We start from the raw sequence: 19,679 nt of genomic DNA on the forward strand, positions 1-19,679 counted from the left end.
CAAATGCCAGGACAACATTCTACTCTGGTATTTTAGCATGTGTGTCCTATGAAGGCTGTAACCCATTTCCCATGGCAGGTGAGCTCTGTCCACCAGAGCCTCTGGAAGAATCAAAGAGAAACACAATCAGAGCAGAACTCGTGAAATACCCCAAGGGAAATACTGCAATGACTCCAAGTCCCCTCTCAGCCTGTTCCCCGCACACACAATTTAATCATAACGAGAAACTTCCAGCAAGATTTAAGAATATTTTCCCATTTGTACATCATGCTAGCTGCAGTTACAGGCAGAAAAAAATGGGATTGTTCCAGGCCACTAGAGACATTCATCTAAATTCATACCATTAGCTAGGCTACCCTAACAAAAAAATAAAAAATCTTACAGCAGGTGTGGCTGAAGTTGGGCGAGCTCACTGCACATCCTCCCCCCACCCCCCCACTCCCCCCCGCCAAACAAAACCTCACCCTGGCAATGATGTTTCTGAAATTGCTTCCACACTCCCATAGCTCCAACAAACACTGCTTATAATCAGAAAACACTGCCCCTATCTTTCCCAGCAAGGACATATTTATGCTTTCTATCAGTGGAATCACTTCGAAACATTTATAGGTTGACATTATAACAAATGATCTCTACTCTGTCTTCATCTGGCCCTGGAATTAATGGGAATATTGCAGACTGAAACGTTTTCCTTGTTCCCAAGGTTAAGAGTTAACAGGCTTTTTAAAAAAGATAATTTTAGATTTCCCATAATAAAATAGAAACCATATGGTAACCCAATAACTTCCTACCCTTGGCCCCCATCACCATATAGCCACTTCCTTCTTTGCCCCTGAAAGACTCAAATAAGAGATTTTAAAAGACCTCTAAAATGAAAGTGTGATAGCACAAATACAGGGAAATGGTAATTGTATAGTCTAGGTGGTTAATATATAGTCCCTATAAAATTCTTACATGTTTTCCCCTCCAACCCTCAGTTTTCCTATCTGTACAACAGGAGTACTGAATTTCCCACTCTTCACTTTACCCTCTCAGTTTTCCTCTCTATACCCATTTGTGGTTTTCTAGTGCAGGGAAAAGGGTACTCGCTTCCAAGAAGGCTGAGATGCAACTACCACAGGCACCTGATCTTGAGCAAGACCATTCTCTCTCTGACCCTCAGCTCCTTTATGTATTTGGAGACAATAATGCCCCCCTCACACATCCATCTTCTAGATAAAATGAGACAGTACATATTATTAACTCCACCCCCACTGTAAACAATGTAAAGCACTGTCACACTATCTCCGTCTCTCCCAAATTCCTATTTCTTCCTCTTTGCCAGAAGAGGGCAGCCAAGAGCTTCCTTTTAGAATTGAAGCTGGCTCCCAAAAGGCCAAATCCACCTGCCCTAACAGAGCAGCCTATGACCCTTCCGGACTGGCCCCTCTGTGCTTCCTCTAGCTTATACACCCACTGAAGGGACCTACACTCTAGTGCTGATCTCACTTATCAAGAATCTGCATCCCTTTTGTCCAAGTATCATTTGAATATTACCTAAATAGAAAGCACACCATAGCTCTGCAAATAGCTGTCACTCATGTAAACTAGTAAGATTGTGAATGAACCCTGCAAATTCCAATACTGCCAGTGAGCACCTACCCTAGGTCAGTCTCTTTAAATTACATGATCTAGTTTCAACGATGGCCCTGATCTTCTCAATTTGTACATGAGGAAACCGAGGCTTGGAAAGTTTATCATATTAGCCCAAGTCAAAGTCTTGCCAAAGTTTGGACCTGATTCTATAGACAACAGGAAGCTAAGTTTTGGAAACAGGCATTATGTGTTTACCTCTTCCACTTACCTGTTTTTGACCTTCAAGAAATTATTTTGCCTTATTGATGACCCTAGTCCCCACCCCCCCTCCCCATAAAACACTCTATCTTCCCAAATTATTGAATATAAAATCAAGACATTGATGTGGTAACTTACTTTGTCATTAAAAAAAAAAAAAGTATACAGGTGTTTATTAGTTCATTTTAACTTAAATGAATCTTATAACTGCTGCTAAAGAAGTATGGACCCTTTTACTTTGGTAACATTCTACTACACAAAAATTTAAGCTCCTGTAACGTGTTGAATGCCAAGGAATACTACCTTTACTAGGCTAGAAATCAAACATCTTGATTAAGAACCAACCAGACAATCCTTGGCCACCTTCTTTTCAGAACTTGGGTAGAAACAATATAAATCTATCAGCCCACCTTAAGAGGTTGAGAGTCTACTAATCAATCCAGTTTGGGGCATATGAGGGATTTAGACTTGATATGGTACCATTTTCTGGGTATAGCATTGTGGAATAGAATAAAATGAGTAAGCAACAAGGCAGGGTGGGAATATATGACATTTGGAAGAGAGTGAAAACACCCTCGTTTGTAGTCCTGCATGAGAGACCACTTGTGTGCTGGAATGGCCTGGATTTGGCCAGCATCGAGAGTTAAGGACTAGACTTATTCTGGAAGTCTTTCCTAAGTCTAGAATCCCTCTAAAATATTCACTCAACTAAGAGCCTACTACAAACATTGCCAAGGCATAGGAACGAAAGGTAAACACCATCCCTAACTACAGAACTTACAATTCAGAGCAGTGAGATGTGATATGGATATGAATACATAATTTTCAAAGGATGATATGGTGACAAAGGAGGCAGAGACAGAATTCAGAGAAATGGTACCTCACAGGGACAATCCAAGGTCTCCTGGAGAACAGAACATTTGAGCTCAGACTCTAAAGCAAAAGAATATTTTCCACAGCAGTTTACTAACTGGATTTATGTAATTGTGGTCTCATCCACCTTTCAAAGGGTTAACACAGGTAACCATTTCCTCCAGGCAGGTGTTCAGGCAAAGTGGGAGCATCTCTCCATATGAGATACCATTGTAACAAATGTATTAAAAATGGCAGGCTGACCAATGTCCCAGTCAAGGAGGGCCTCCTAATGGTCCTTTACCCCCATCCAGGCTCTGGAAATAAAGTGTGACAATGGAATTACAGGGAAATGCATGAACATACCCTGCCCCCTGCCCCCCTACCCCCCCCCGCCCCCCCACACACAAAGTACTCTTAGAAGCCACAGCTTGTCTCCAAGTCCTTTTGTTCCTGACTTAAGAATCCCCTGGGTGATGTGTAGGAATTAGCCAGACCAGTTCATGAGACAAGGCCTCTGCTTACATTTCCTAGGTTGCACTTGCGTCATCCACATCTCTTCAGTTGTATCTAGAAGCTCGGGCTTTGGCATAACAGAACCATGAGCTATAGGGCAGTGATGCCAGGAATGTCTTAGTGCTCTGCGGACTAGGACAGCTCCCTCTGTGCAGCTCTGAATGCTGGTGAGGATAGGAACATTCTGAATGGACCCTAGTGACATCAAGTCAGATTCAGCGGGTGTCCAGGTCAACTGCAACAGACTTGCCTTTAGATGATTTTTTGCAATGTCCCAGCCTGGAGGAAGCAGTTCAGCCTTTCAAAGTTTGAGTTACACATGGAAGGTCAGGGAACAGGTCTCAAAAATTGTCAGTCAGGACTAGGAAATGTACACTCTTTCACTTTTCTATCAGCTTTGTTTTTAACCTCCCTTGCATTTGCCTGTCATCCATCCACCTGTTTATTAAATCTATTATGGCAAGGGCAGTGTACTTTGAAAGCAGGGCATCAGAATGAACTACGGCCCCTTTTCTTACAATATAGGAGGGGATGCTACAAGTGCCAAAATAATCACTAATGTGGAATGCAGAAAATATGTTAACGGAGAAAGGAGGGTGCCGCAGAGCAGGCAGAGAATAAACCATAAAATGTTTCCAGGCTTACAGGCCATTTGAACAGTGGTACCTTAAAGATGAAATTTTGACGGATGGGGAGAGTCTTCCAGCAAAAGGAACAACATGAGTAAAAATATGGAGGTAAAAACCAAAGGGCATATATGAGGTATAGCGATTATCTGTTTGGCTGAAGTGTAATGAATGGAGACATGTTTGGAAAGATGATTTGGAGCATATCATAACCACCTTAAATATAGAATAAGGGATCGGGACTCTTGAGTATGGCAATTCTCAAAGACCAATCAATAAGGTATTCATTCCTTCATGGGCAGAACAGCTCATTCTGTCTCCTTTCCATTAGCTGACATTTCCAGCCTGAGTCAGATTTTCCTGTATTTATTTCGGGAGAACTTACCTTTTCCTCCATCTCAGAAGCAGTTATTGTACCCACTAGAAATTCACATCTTCAAGGGCATCAATTCAACCCAACAAGTATTAAGCATTTAGTTGTGCTGGGTAGGCACTAGAAGGGGGATAACAAAGGTATAGTAAAGTCATGGTTCTACAATGAGCTCACTATTCTACAGTGATTCTGAAAAAGTTACTTAATCCAGTGCAGATATTTCTAAAGGAGTGCTTGTGGTCCAAATATTATAACCTTTATGTTGGTCTGAAATATTAAACAGAGCTGACCTAGAAGGAAAATATAGTCTAGCGTATCCTTTTTATTCTCAGCTGCACCTGAAATGGCTTCTAACCTGGAGAGCACTTCTCTATTCAAACCATGAGATCATGTCCATAAAGAAAAAAGGGTATAGAGGTGGGGAAAGTCAAATATGAACAGAAAGAAAAAAAAAAAAAGTAACTGGTTTTTAATCAAGTCATTGCTACGGGAAGTATGCAAAAAGAATAGTTTGTGGGATTTTTTTTTCAGAACAATTTTTCTTAGGCAAATTCATTAGAAAAAATATTGTGGGCAAATAGATTAGTATAACCTACCCTAGTAAATCAAAGACTACCCTCTAAGTCTTCAAAAGTATTACCATCAAGTAAGTAGTTTGCTAAACTAAATTTTTTCCACATTAGGTGTATTTCTACCTCATTTAAAAGTGTACCATGCTCAACATGCCTGAATGGTATGTAAAAAGCTGAAACATTGATGTTCCCACAATTAATCTCAGAACATTTAAAATTCATATTATTTCATACTTTCACGGTTCAACCTTCCAATACTTAATCCATTATTCTCAGCACTAATGGTAGTTAAAGTGAGATGAGTGAATTAAACCCCAATGGGTGCATCTTGCTTAATTAGTCTATTGAATACAGATAAAATGCCTACCTGAAGAAAAAAAAAAAAAAAGCTAAACAGCCAAGTTCTACTTTCAAGACAAATACACCAGGTACCTCAGCAGCCTCCAAGTAAGTTTGAAAAACTGGACACGATACAGGTCTTCAACTGCTGTAATTAGACCTGAAATGTACAAAATGAACCACAAAGTGACCAAGACAAGATGCTTAATACTTTTAAGCCCTCTAGGTAAGAGTGACAAAGGATGTCCATGTCTCAGTGTGTAGGTCGGCATCATAACTGACCAGTTGGCTAAAATCACTTTGTCTAAACTGATGCAAAGTATCAGTTGGAAATTGCTAGCATTTTCAGTCAAGAGCGGTTGAGGCATGATTGGGAAGGACAGTGAGGGCTTACTTTCTAAGTGTGCAAACATACTCCATCCAGTGCTTCCAAATCACAATTCTTTGGTCTTCTCCCAAGACAAGCCATTTCCAGACACCTCAAACTCGACTGGCCCAGGGAACCCATGGGAGGAGACCCAATTACCTTGCAGCCATAATTGTTGTAAACATGCTGGAGCCATAGTTGGAAAATGGTCTACAGAGAAACGGGGACAAACAGGACCACTAGGGATTTTCAATTCACAGCTACGTCAACATTAATGAAAAAGCAGTGTTAGATTGATTGAAAACATTCCACAGGACTTATTATCAAATAAAGGCTCAGTCACTAGGTAAAAGCATATTTTATTGACATAATTTATCTTAGACTTAGTAACTTTAACTCAAGATTCATCCACCAAGGTGGGCCAGTTTCTGCCAATAGAACCAGAGTGCGCACTCTCCAGTCTCACCCCAACCTTGCCAAAGCGAAGGACTTCTGCCTAACTGGAAGTCATCTCCAAAGGACTTGCCCTTATATTTTCCCCATTTCATGCACTTAAGATATTTGCACAACAGATGTACCCTTTGTCTTAAAAGTTGCCTGATTTGATGTTTAGACAGAAGAGCAAACCCCATGTTATTCTCCTGCAAGTGATTTTGCATTTCTTTTTTTTTCTTTTTTTTTTTTTTTTTTTTTTTTCAAAAAGGTAGCTACCGACTTATGGATGTCACGACATACAGGGGATAAAAGCGTTAACTTGCAACAGGTCCAGGGTATGTTACCTTGACACCTCAAAATTTGGTTCATTACACTTTAACTACTCAAAGTTATTTTAACCCCAAAGAACAGACAGGCACCGTGTATTTCTTCAGGTCACAATGCCAACACTGGCTGTGGAGTCTGATACAGGTAAGACGACTACAATTTACAATTCTGACTGTGATTCCAATACTTTTGGGAGATGTAAAATATGCTGGGCTGGGCAGTGTGAGTTAGTTAAGCTACAAAGTGCTTCATCACCCATAATGGAAGAGGTTCAAGATGATTCATACTTCCACGTAAGACTACAAAAGTCACAAGCCCACATAAAAGCAACTGACAGCCAAAGTAGAAGAGATTTCAGGAGCCTGGGGGCATCTTAAACAATTAATTGGCCTGGAAAATTGGGTCAGAATTACTCACAAAGCTCCTCATCCTTTCCCAGAAGAAAATGTGATAGTATGTCTTTTATATGGAAATTTCTTTGTATATATGTATAAACTTGGTATGGCCTTAATGCTGCAGTTAAGGATTTGTCTGGCTACCACCTTAAGCAGCGTGTTAAGCAATCGCTTCCTTAATGTAACATTTTTACTTCTTACTGGACTCTTAACCTGAAACAACCAATTCCCTTTTGCCCCTTACTCTTCGCCCTTTTTTGCATGGAATCATAAAAGTTATGGCAGTTATTTTTTGGCTTATAAAAAAATCTATTTCTGCAGTTTGAAGATGTAATGTAAAATTTCTGTGATACATGTATATAAAAATATATTTATTGAACCATCCATATACACATATCCACGCTGATTCCAATGGAAAAAAATTAAAGTTTTCTGAAATTTTCTCTGTGGTCAACTCATAGTTGTCACTATTTAACCAACTTTATCTGTGAAAAAACTTTTGAAGTACTGTGATTATCCCAGAGAGGAACCTACATATAATCTAGAAAACATCATTTCACTAAGACAAGGCTGTGTGTTGTTCATTCAAGAAACATTTATTGATAGGTACTACGGGAGATACAAAGATGACTCCAACACAGACCCTGCCCGTAAGGAGCTTACAGTCTAGTAGGGGAGACAGAACACATCCATGGGATACATGGTCAGAGCTACGTTTCAGTAAGATGAATCTAATATTGTGTATAAGGTAGGCTGGGGGTAAGAACAGGTAAAGGAAGCTGAGATGCCACTGAAATCATCTAAGTGAGGAGGAAAGAGGTGTGAAAGCCTTGAGGTAGCACTGACAGGACTTAGCTAGAATAAGAAAAAAAAAAGCAGAGGACTTAGACTTTTGGCATGGGTGAGGACACAGAGAGAACAATGGACTAGGTCTGGGAAAAGAAAGTTGGCACATAAAATTCTTCTGCATAGGAACAAAGTGGGATATACTGGGCACAATCAGAAAGAAATGGCTAATCACCCAGACCAAGGGTGGAAGTACCTCTGAGTGTCCCCAGTGACTTCCTCCCTCCTGTGCCCACCCCTCAAAATTTCCCAACAATCCCCTCCACTATGAATTGTGATAGTGCCTAAAAATTTAAGTCCTATCTCTAGGCATGTCCTTACTTGTGAGAATAAAAACAACAAATACATTAATTTATTCAACTCAGTGAGTCCTCTTTTAAGGACTCTTTTCATGGAGGTCACTGTACCTTCTGGTGAAATACAGGGATAATGAACCAGTCCTTGTCCTCGAGGAGCTTATGGTCTAGTAAAGGAGGAGCTAATGGTAGTAAAACTCATACAGGTCATTCTAATTGCAGGTTGAAGGGTAAGTTATATGAGCAAGGAGAAAGGTTAAAAGTGCTCTATGAACACACATTTTTAAAAATGAAGGTTGGGACAGAATCTCACACAGGAAGGACGACGTAGGAGGGAAGGAGATGAGAATGAATTTGCTCCCCACTTCAAATTCTGGCCAAACTAGACCCCAAAAAAGGGGTTCCTCACTCCTGTTGCAAATCTTTTCTCTTAGGGAAAAGGAAAATGGTCTTGAACTGGGTTTTGAAAAAAGCAATTTCGATGGCAAGAGCTTTGGGGACAGGGGGATGTGGATACATATCTATCTTCAGGGAAGAAAGAAGGCACTTGAAGCCACGAAAATCAGCAATGCCAGGCTTATTAGAAAAACCGTAAGTAGTTTAGCACGGCTGGCGCATCACCTCCATGAAGAATGGGAGAAATCACCGCAAAGGAAGATTAGGACCCTGACAGGTACGTGGCGTTGCCAGGCACTGAACAGGGTACATGCCTAAGACCAAATTGCTGCCCCTTAGGAGCTTACAGTTATAACATTACAAGGTGGGAAAAGCACCACAATGTACAGAACGCAAACTGCCGAAGGATTCAGGAGAAAATTACAGCTGAGTTTCAGCTATTAACATTAGGATACCCAATAGCTTTCTGACAGCTAGTAGTAAACCCATCCCTGAGGGGAGCACAAGGTAATAATGTCCTTAGACAACAGGCCCTGGTAGAAGTGGGCATTAAGACAGTTCGAAGAAAACTGAGAACAAGTGGGTATGAAAACTGAGCTACAGAAGCAACCGAGTATGCATATAAAATGTGGCTCCTTCCCTTTTCTCCCCACATCCTGACCTTTAACAGCTCTGGCTTCCTTCAGTGAACCTAGGGCAGAGTGGTGACCCTCAAGGTGATCCATGTTACTTCTACAAGCCAATGTAGGACTCTGCGCTGATAATCTCTTCTCTGAGCCATTTAGCTTTTGAAGAATGAAGAGGTTGTACAAACTTTAGTCCTTTCCAGCACTAACATTCTATGATTCAGAGAATTCTAGGAGTCTCTCCTGTCTCTTATGGCAATAATCAGAATGGGAAGAAACACTTTAAATATTCTGATGTGTCTCACTTAAAATTATGATTTTTTCGTACAAATCACAATGATCCTTATCCCACCAGCTAACTTCTACCTCCACCCATTCTCCATAAACTAACATCTAACTACATGAATTTATTTTCAACATGATGTGTTCTACATAATCTACTTAAGCATACACTGAATCTTTAGAGAAAGGAAGACCTGTTCTTCTCCGCTACTTCCGTATGCCAGCTTTTTGGTATAACGACTTTCATTTAAAAGGGCAAAATCAGGGATAAGATATCATAAAAATTTCCTAAAACTATCTAAGAATTTAAACCAAATCCAAACTCAAACAGGTGACATCAAAGCTTGGGGAGAAAATCAGTAACCAAAGTAGTTAATTACATCATATAGTTGAAAGTGTTTATATCCAGATTAAACAAGATATAATCATCTCTAACTTACGACCAGAAATGTATGCAAACTTCCCATAAGCAGGTTTCTAAAAAGTAAATACTCGTTAAAGTAATTCAATAGTGAATTTTTGGTAAACATTTGCTTTTTTAAAAGACAAAGACACACTGGATGACTGCAAGTCCCTTATGAATCTGTGACACTGGCCACATTCCAAGGTACTCATATGGATTTCTGTAACTGGCCAGGTCACGTGGTCTATGGAAGTAACCATGAAATTGATTTCCAATACTATTTTCCTCTCGTAGAGAGCTAACAAAAGCTACCGGGTTCAAGAGGAAACTGGAGAAGCAGAGACCGTCCGAAGTTTTCAAAACAAGTCATATAATCAAAAAGTGAACAACTTTAATTCTAAGCCAAGACAGAAGTATAATCAAACCAAAGCTGGTTATGGACTTTTTTAGACCACTACTAACCAACTTCTCACTTTTTATTCAGGTCATTATGAGACCGTTTCATGAAAGCATTAGCAAAGCACATGAATTTCAGCATTATCCTGAAATAGCTACATAACCACTAAGAAGTAAATAAGTTTCAGCTCACATGTGCTACCATTTCTCCTTTAACATAGTCTCGTAAGAGTTCACAAGCCCACCTATGGTCCCCAGAACCTCAGTATCACAGTACAAATCCTAAAACATATTACTATCTTAAAACCATAAATCCTTACTTATCTAGTGCCACATGGCCATTACTTGATCAGCAACTTCCCACGCAAAATGTTGCTAAGTTTCTAAAACTCTAAAAACATTAGGGTTTCTAAAACATTTGTGGAAGACTATCTCTAACTGTCCACTGCCCATCCGTGGCATATTAGGCAGTTCACTACAACCTCATATTCGAAGAAAAGTTGAAGTTGCTTTTTTTAAAAGGTTCATAACTACTGAACCAAAGGTCTTCTCTGTACGCAGTTCCTGCAGAGATTTCTCTTAAGTAGCACAAAAATAAAACTTCAATATAAAGTTATCTTTAGATCAGTAGATTTGACAAATGCAACCATATAGATTCTAACAAATTGCTTTCTATAAAGTGCCACGTTTTCCCACTAAATTATTAAACTCTACAAGGATTTTCAAATAAAAGGATGAAGAAAAGTATCCGAGGATGGCAGTTACAAGCACAAAACACAACTGCTATAAACCCACCTGGATTAAGGTACTACAAAATTATTGTTACCTTCCACATGTAGGTTCAAGGTTATACTACATGTACCAAAAATTCAGGTGAGAAAATAACCCAAGAACAAATCATGATTATTGTTACCACAGTCTATAAACCAAAGTAGCTCTACAAAATCAATGTTTCCTTATCTTGTTTACCTTAAAGGAAATGGAGAAGAGTAATGCTAACCTTTCTCTGAATGTTTTACAGACTCAGGTCTCTGTACTGTGGTAACTTATTATGGTCATGTCTTATTTAATATGTCACTCAAATGTAAAATAGGTAGGCCTTAGGGTTCTAGAGAAAAAGCATCAGTTTTGGAGGCCAAGCTGCTTCCTGCTACTTGGATGACTTAGAGGCCTAGTCATTTAACTGCTCTACGCGATTTCTTCTTCATCTATTACTTTGGGAAAAATAGCACCTAATCCACAGGGTAATTGTGAAAATTAGTTTTCTAATCAGAAACTAAAGTGCACTTCGACTAATACTGCGGTAAGTAACCTACCCATCCAAAGCCAAACAATGATTTTTGGGTTCTCTATTTCACTGCTCCCAGCAAAAGCTCACAAAGTTGACAACACAGGAATACAAGAGCAAAAGAAAACAATGTACTTTTGTAAGGCCCAAGATGTGCTTGCTTTCAAAAGGTCTTACAAGACTAAGACTCACTGACCCAAACTAATCTTACTTAGCTAAAATACTCATGGGTAAAGGGTTTAAAGCTCAATAGAAAAGAACTGTACATTGGGGCATTCTTACAGATGAGAAAAGTACTTTAAAACCCGAAAAGCTTAAATTTGACGAGTTGGTGCTTGCCTAGAGACAATCTTGCCCTAACCTAGTTTCACTTTCTACCTGTGGGAATATATGTGTATCTAGGGTATCGTGCTTATTCTATTGGCAATAATGTAAACAATGATATTGGGATTCTTCATAGTGTTAACCATGATCCTAAATCTGATACATAAAGTCCAATGCTATTTAAAACGCCACAATCATCCCAATTCTGAGGACTTGAAATTACTAAAGCAACCCTTCTCTTCCTAAGCTTATGCAACAAGTTACAAAAAGCACCTAGCATATTACTACCTGTCCAAATGTTTCTTTAAACCCACACATGGGTAAAGGAAAAGTGAGATTATTAATTACCTGCAGATGTAATTCCTGAAAGAGATCTGTTTCATAATTCATTTAATTCATCTAAGGCTAGTTTTCAAATGAAGGAATCTTCAAGTTGCCCTCATCCACCCCACCCTCCATCCTCCATGCATTATAGGGAATGAGGAATATCCATGATCTCAATGGGGGGTTGCTTCATTTTTATGGAACATTTAGCGTTGTCAGCCCCACCCACTAAATGCCAGATGTGTGTGGTGTCTCTTCTCCCCTCCCCCCCAAATCTCGCCCATTTCCAAATGTCCTCTAGGAGGTATTAACAGCCCCAGTTGAGAATCACTGCATCCAGTTAGTGCCCTTAAACCATGGAGTAGGAAAAACACCTATTGTGAAATGTATGGTTTAGCATTTATTTGTGAAAAAGGATTTCTAGGTTATCCATAATTTATGACTTTACAGTTACTACAACTTAAAAATTTTTTTCAAAAATATCTCCAGCTAAGTTTTTTTCTTTCCACCACAGGCTTAATATAAGCTACAAAAGTACAAGCTGAATGTCTTCCAATTATCACTGGCCTGGCCCAAATGGTTACCAAATAGTTATTTAAACTAACCCAAAAAACAGTCATGTGACTCAGTTATGTAATTTTCTTTATGTGAAGGAGATGTTCCCAATTTTCAAATATTTGAGGTACTGAGGACCGATAATATCAAACTTCATTTTAGTTTAAGACTACACCCTTCAGCAAACCTAGAGTTTCCCAGTAACAACAAACAAACATTCCTATACCTACTCATATACTGTCCTCAAACAGTCCAAAGGATTGAACACTGTTAAGAAAATAAATAAGTTAAATTTGACAACCTCGTTGCCCTTCAGATTAGTAGGACAAGTTATCACACAAAGGCTTGCTTCACAAATGTGCACACAAAACCTTCACCCACCTCACACCCAGCACTCAAGAAATTAACATACTATGTAAAACGAATATTAGTCTATATTGCCAGATTAATTTTTCTTCCAGAAATATTTTAATAAAAATTGGCCATTTCCAAGGAACACCCACTGCATGCCCATCAATAAAAGAGAACCATAACAAAATAGAAAATTTACCATATGCCTATGATTTAAGAAAAAAACTGGCAGACACTCAAGCACAAAGTCCAATATTAAAGTCATATTCCTTCTTACGGGCTATGATTAGGATTCTGAATAGATACCGAAATAAAATACAAATGCTGGACTATTTAGGTCAAAGGACCTCTAAAGAAGCATGTCTGTCCTCAAAGGCATTCCAGTTTGAGACTCAATTTAAGAATAAGGCATAAAACAAATGAACAGAAGACATACAAGGTGAAAGCGGGATTCTTCAATTCCCAACATACTCTACACCTGGTAAAACAAATCTAGACTTTTTTTTCTTTTTTATTTTTCTTTAAACAATTGTCAAGGCTGGAATCAAAGATAAATAGAAGGCACAACAGTTTCGCTCTGGGTTTTGTGTTCTTCGAATTTTGGGGTTTCTTTTTTTGTCGTTTTTTTGGTTTGTTTTTTTTTTTTTTTAAATACAAATTAAACATAAAAGACCCTACTTCAAAAGAAATCTAAATTAGTTGCATCCTAGACATTTAAAACCTATCTCACAAATTTAAATGATAAAAACAGTAGGTTTATAATTGTTTTGTGATCACATATCCAAAGGAAAAAAAAAAAAACTCTACTAACACCTTTTATTCAGTTTTTAACCATACCAGCAAGAATCAAACTGTCAATTTTTCCAATGGCAATTTCTACACACCAGAAGGTAGTCATGACTCTCAAAGAAGAAACAATTTAGATTTTTCCTGCCTTCAAAATGTTTATCAAATCCTGTGTTTCTCACAGGCTTTTGAAACACATAGAAAATAAGAAATATTCCAATGAATGAAACATACCAAATGTCAGTAATAAGGTAAGACACATTCCTTTGGGGAAACGGCTGTTAAAAAAAATCCAGTCTGTATATGCAAAAGTAAAGCAAGGAAATTCAGTCTTTTTCTCTTCTTTAAAAATCTGTTTTTCCTAAAATATCATTCCACAAAATTGGAAGTGAAGGACTAAAAGGTGAGGAGAGGGAAGGGAGGGAGAGGGAGCACACATCATTAACACAAAAAGTAAAATTGTACAAACTTAAGCAGTTTATAATAGACTAGGGTCATACTCCAGGATACCAAACGCTGGTATAAGAAATTCACCATTCTGCAGGAGCTAGAAGATTTGTACTGCTGCGTGAAGATCAACGAAGAGCAATTCACTGCCTTGGGGCAATTCCCCTTCCCACTCCAAATCCTGGTTTCTGCACCATGCCTCCACGGGGCGGGCCTCTCATTCCACCACCCAGCCCACCTCGAGGACCTCCAGGTCCCCGCAGGCGGTTATCTCGACGGTCCCCTTCCCGGGCAGCTCGAGTCTTCTTCTCTTCCACATTCAGACGGACCTCACCTCTGAACATGATGGGCTGTAGAAACAAAGGGGAGCAGACTTAAAGAGTGCTTATGGGATACCAACTACCAAAGATAAAACCAACAAAGCTATCATAAAGAAGCAGCAACTTACACATCAGCTACATTCTCAGTTTTTATTTCAAGCTCAGAACACATCATTAAATAACATGGAAAGGTGGAGCTAGGCATGCAAACTGGTTCAAAAAAAGGACAATTTAAACAACACAGCAGTGCAAGTAACTCTCATTGTATTCTATGAACAAAACGTATTTTCCCATAGAATTATATAAATAGAACAATGTAAGTAAGAACGGCCAAAAAAAAAAAAAAATTGCTACCTTCACCATGGATTTGAAGGCTTAGAATAAACCCCTATCATCACCTAATGTGGAAAAGATGGGGCTACACATACTTCTGCCAAGTACATATACATCTCAAAAACATTATTAATTTCATCTAAATAAAACTGTAACAAAATGCTATTTACCTTAACAAAATTTGGGACAATACTGAAGATAATAAAGAGGACCTTAGTGAAGAATAAAAAGATACATCCACACTAAATCTTGGGCCTTGCTTTCAGCCCAATAGATCTGAAGTAGAAAACAAAGGGTTACTCGAGATTTCAACAAATTCAATTTATGCTCCTCATTGGCACACACTGGTTTTCTAAGTGACTTTTTCTTTTCTTTTTTTTTTTTTTTTACTTATTTTTGAGAGGGGGGCAGAGGGAGAAAGAGAGGGAGGGAGAGATGGGGAAGGGGCAAAAGGAGAGAGGGAGAATCCCAAGTAGGCTTCCACGCTATCAGCACGGAGCCCAACATGGGGCTTGAACTCTCCATCCATGAGATCATGACCTGAGCTATAAGAGTCGAACGTTTAACAAACTAAGCCACCCAGACACCCCAGTGACATTTTTTTTTAAACAAATACCTAAAAGTACTGACTCTGATAAGAAGTGTTCTATATGCCTCACATTTATTTAATGCTCACAACCACCCTTCAAGGGCTGTCATTACACCACTTTAGAGGCCAGCCAACTAAGGGCCAGGAATGTTCAGGAACTTAATGGGTCACAACATAAAGAGCAATGGAAGGAGGAGGAAATGAAGGGATCCTGACAGGCAAGTAAAAGCTTTGAACCATGAGGCTAAACTACAGCGTGTCAAACACCATGGTCAGTCTTACATAAGCTATTTCTGTACTCATAAAAAATTACTGAAGCGAGTATGGCAGAGGTCTGCCAATACAGTAAGAAGGAGGCAAAAGACAAGCTACACTTGAAGCTCCCAAAGTACAAAGGGGTGATGTGAAAGTACACATGAGGAAAGCTACATAAAGGGTAGGGTGGGGAGGGGAGGCCCCTTTGAGTTGATTTATATTTAAAATTCTGATTAAATACATAAATTTGTATTTGTACATTCATAAATATATTTAACACTAAAATATTTATGTAATGTTTTAATATTCACACTATATTAAATCACTTCACACACATGAATCTGATGCACTGTTCCAGGCAATATTCTACATACAATGGGGAAAATAAAACCATACTAAAGTCTAAAAGGTAAGAGAAGTTGGAGAGGTTTTAAAAGGCAGTGACTGAAGACATCTCTGGGTAGTTATCACAAGGGTAGAAGCAATTTGAATGAGAAAAAGGTCTCAGACATACAGCCTCTGAGAAAATTTCAAAAAGTTCTTATGCATAAAGATGCCATGGCTTATCCATGTGCATTAAATGAAACAAACCCCCCTTACCTTGGACAATTAACTAAAAAGCCAGTTATCAGGTCTGACCTCTTTTGGCCCACTGGGAGTATCCTAACCTCTAAGGATGAATTCAAGGCTGCACCACAAAGGTGCACTGGACCTTTTGCATGCTGAATTATGGATTTCTGCACGAGACCTCTGGGACATTTCTAGGTTCAGTATTCTGTGCCTATGCTAAGAAAAGCCACTGTTCTCTCCTTACTTCTAAGTGTTTTTGCAGGAGATGCATCATAAAAATACTGGTGAAATAGTTTGAAAGATTAAATACACATTTGCAGATTAAGGCTCACTTAATGTTATGACCACAACAGTAAACTGGACAGTATAACAATCAACATTCTGAAGAACATCAGAAGTTCTACAGAACCTCTGGGAAATAATGACCTACAAGATTTTTATTACATGGTTAAGACAATGTGTAGTTTCAATCTGCAGAGACTGAATGAAAGATGAGTTGTTGTGGGCAACTTTTGATGCAAATGCTTTGTAGACAGACAGGTGATGACTGCGCATCATGTATTACAAGCCATTAATTTTTATACTTTACAATAATGGGAGGCCTGGGTGGCTCAGTCAGATAAGTGTCCGACTCTTGACTTAGGCTCAGGTCATGATCTCTCAGGGTTCATGGCTTCGAGCAGGTACCCTGCTTGGGATGCTCTCTCCCCCTTTCTCTCTGCCCTTCTCCCTCCGGCACTCTCTCAAACTTAAAATGATTAACTTTATGTTATATGAATTTCACCTCAATTTTTTTTTAAGTGAGATTTTTTTAAATCCCACACCCATCACAATAAATTAACAGTATTTATACTTTTGTTCTCTACTACTATTACAGAAAGTGTTTTGTGCTAATGAAAGATGTGGAGGAAGGGAAGGGTTTCTTTTTTGTTTGTTTGTTTTCTTTTTTTTCTTTATTCTTTTTTTTTTTTTTAATTTTTTTTAACATTTATTTATTTTTGAGACAGAGAGAGACAGAGCATGAACGGGGGAGGGTCAGAGAGAGAGGGAGACACAGAATCCGAAACAGGCTCTAGGCTCTGAGCTGTCAGCACAGAGCCCGACGCGGGGCTCGAACTCACGGACCGTGAGATCATGACCTGAGCCGAAGTCGGACGCTTAACCGACTGAGCCACCCAGGCGCCCCGGGAAGGGTTTCTTAAGAACCACACAGTAGTAAGATTCCAAATCTACCAAATCCCTCTATTATTAGAAAGTACCTGTAGGAAGAAGTACTGTTAATAAAATTGGTCCAGGCTGGGTGACTCCAAACCTACACATCTGCCCCGGGAAAATTGGCTCTTAAGTTATCTTAGTTAAAAGCAACACTGCATTTCATCTCCTAAACCAAAAATCACCAAGGAAAGAAATCTGCATAAATTTCAGTGCACTGGTAACTATTAGTTATCTCATTCTCATCATTCAACTCAAAAATAAAGTTATTTAGACAGAAGTTTTGTTACTCTCAACTCCCAGGCAAGTCTTTTAACAATAATGGCCCATCACAATGGAACATACTACCAAAACATGTTGGAATAAATTGTACTTTCCATGTAAGAGATATTTGTAAAACGAATATATTCAAAGATCCAAGTTATACTTATAAAAAAAAAAAAAAAAAAAGATGAAAAACTGCTTACCCTGTTGCTAAGGACCTTCTGAACAGGCTCAGAATCATCAAACACAACAAAACCAAAATTGGGTAATTTCCCGCCACTGTTAATGCGTAGCTCCACCACATTCCCATAACCTGCAAAGGAAACAAAGACTCTCAAGTAACATCTTAGAACATTTCCTTTAAATATTATACACACACTAATCAATGACAGCCGCTAGTCAACATGGGGCTACAGACCGCTTGTAATGTGGCTAGTCCAAAATAAGAAGTGCCGTAAGTCTAATACACACTGGACTTCAAAGACTTAATATGGAAAAACGTAAAACAGCTCTTATTTTTACACGTTGATGTTTTTGACACACTGGGTTAAATCAAATATTAAAATTAAATTATCCAGTTTCTTTTTACCTTTTAAAATGTAACCAGTAAAAAAAATTAAATAAAATAACCACTAGAAAACTTAAAATTACATATGTAATTCACTTAGATGAATGAATCTAGTGTTTAAATCTCAACAGATAGATGTATTAGGTAAATCTAGCACTTAAAACTCAGGAACTTAGGAGCGCCTGGGTGGCTCAGTCCGTTGGGCATCCAACTTCAGCTCAGGTCATGATCTCGCGGTCCATAAGTTCGAGCCCCGCATCGGGCTCTGTGCTGACAGCTCAGAGCCTGGAGCCTGTTTCGGATTCTGTGTCTCCCTTTCTCTCTGACCTTCCCCCATTCATGCTCTGTCTCTCTCTGTCTCAAAAATGAATAAACGTTAAAAAAAAAAATTTTTTTTTAAAAACTCAGGAACTTACTTTGAAAAAAATCTTTAAGTTCCGATTTATCCACTTCATGTGGCAGATTGCCAATGAAAAGTTGGTGACTATCAGGGTGTCTCACAATTCTTCGGGGTTCAACGTCACCTTGCTCACCAGCCTCACGGACTTAAGAAAACAAAAAACAGCAGCAATGAAAGAGAAAGACATTTTCAGTGGCTATTTCAATGATTTTTTTTCTCCACCCCCAAACACAGGTAATTCCATCAGCCCCATAATTTATTTTTAAAGTAGAAAATATCAACCACCCCTAAAGAACAAGCTCTCACCTCAAAATCCCCCAAACCAGAGAAGTCACCCTTCTGAGCTCTTACTTGGTCTAGGTCCCCTCTGGGGAGGAATATTTATTCGTTGTTCTCGCACTCTTTGATCCCTCTGAGGCCTCTGCGGTGGAATCTGAGATTCAGGCTTAGACTCCGGACGAGGCTGAAAAAATTGTAAGTTAACCTCTGTGTAAAAAGAAAGCAAGCTTACCTTTTTTCCTGTAAAGTTTCTTAGCTAACAATAAGGTTTAAAGAGAAAATGACAGGGGTGCCTGGGTGGCTGAGTCGGTTAAGCGTCCGACTCTTGGTTTCAGGTCATGATCTCACGGCTTTGTGGGTTTGAGCCGCACGTTGGGCTCTGTGCTGGCAATGTGGAGCCTGCTTGAGATTCTCTCTCTCACCCTCTCTCTCTGCCTCTCCCCAACTTGTACTATCTCTCTCTCAAAATAAACTTTCAGCGTCCAACTTTGGCTCAGATCATGATCTCACAGTTCATGAGTTCAAGCCCTGCATCGGACTCTGTGCTGACAGCTCAGAGCCTGGGCCTACTTCAGATTCTGTGTCTCCCTCTCTTTCTCTCTTGAAACTAATTAAACATTAAAAAAAAAATTGTTTTAATAAAAATAAAAATAAAAACTGACAACTCTCCAAAAAAGGAAATTATTAAAAACCACCCTGTACTCTTCTCTGCTCTGTGTACCAGTACCCACATTCTCCAAACCTATGTGAACCACATTACATGAAATACAAGCAAAAGTGCCCAATATACAAGCTTAGAAACCCACCTGCGAAGCTGGTACTTTAACAACGTGAGGTGGTATCCCAGTAACCGGAACAGCTCCACTGGGTGGAAGGTTCTTACTGGTCACAGATGCCCAAGAAAATGTCTAAGGGAACAACATTACTTGATTAC

The 19,679-nt window shown here is 39.1% G+C and overlaps 1 protein-coding gene across 4 annotated transcripts in view; it reads right to left on the reverse strand.

Moving 5' to 3' along the window:
- Positions 1–7,210: 7,210 nt before the first annotated feature.
- Positions 7,211–19,679, reverse strand: part of G3BP1 (G3BP stress granule assembly factor 1) — a 36,584-nt gene continuing 24,115 nt past the window's right edge. For all 4 annotated transcript variants that reach the window (XM_047848985.1, XM_047848993.1, XM_047849001.1 and 1 more), the window contains 5 exons: positions 19,552–19,653; positions 18,818–18,929; positions 18,483–18,611; positions 17,702–17,811; positions 7,211–14,305 (listed from right to left, as the gene is read on the reverse strand). In XM_047848985.1, coding sequence (XP_047704941.1) covers positions 14,099–14,305; positions 17,702–17,811; positions 18,483–18,611; positions 18,818–18,929; positions 19,552–19,653 — 660 coding nt within the window. In that variant the 3' untranslated portion in view covers positions 7,211–14,098. The remainder of the gene's footprint in view (positions 14,306–17,701; positions 17,812–18,482; positions 18,612–18,817; positions 18,930–19,551; positions 19,654–19,679) is intronic.

Source organism: Prionailurus viverrinus, chromosome A1 (assembly GCF_022837055.1).
Source record: "Prionailurus viverrinus isolate Anna chromosome A1, UM_Priviv_1.0, whole genome shotgun sequence".
In the NCBI taxonomy this organism is placed as follows: domain Eukaryota; kingdom Metazoa; phylum Chordata; class Mammalia; order Carnivora; family Felidae; genus Prionailurus; species Prionailurus viverrinus.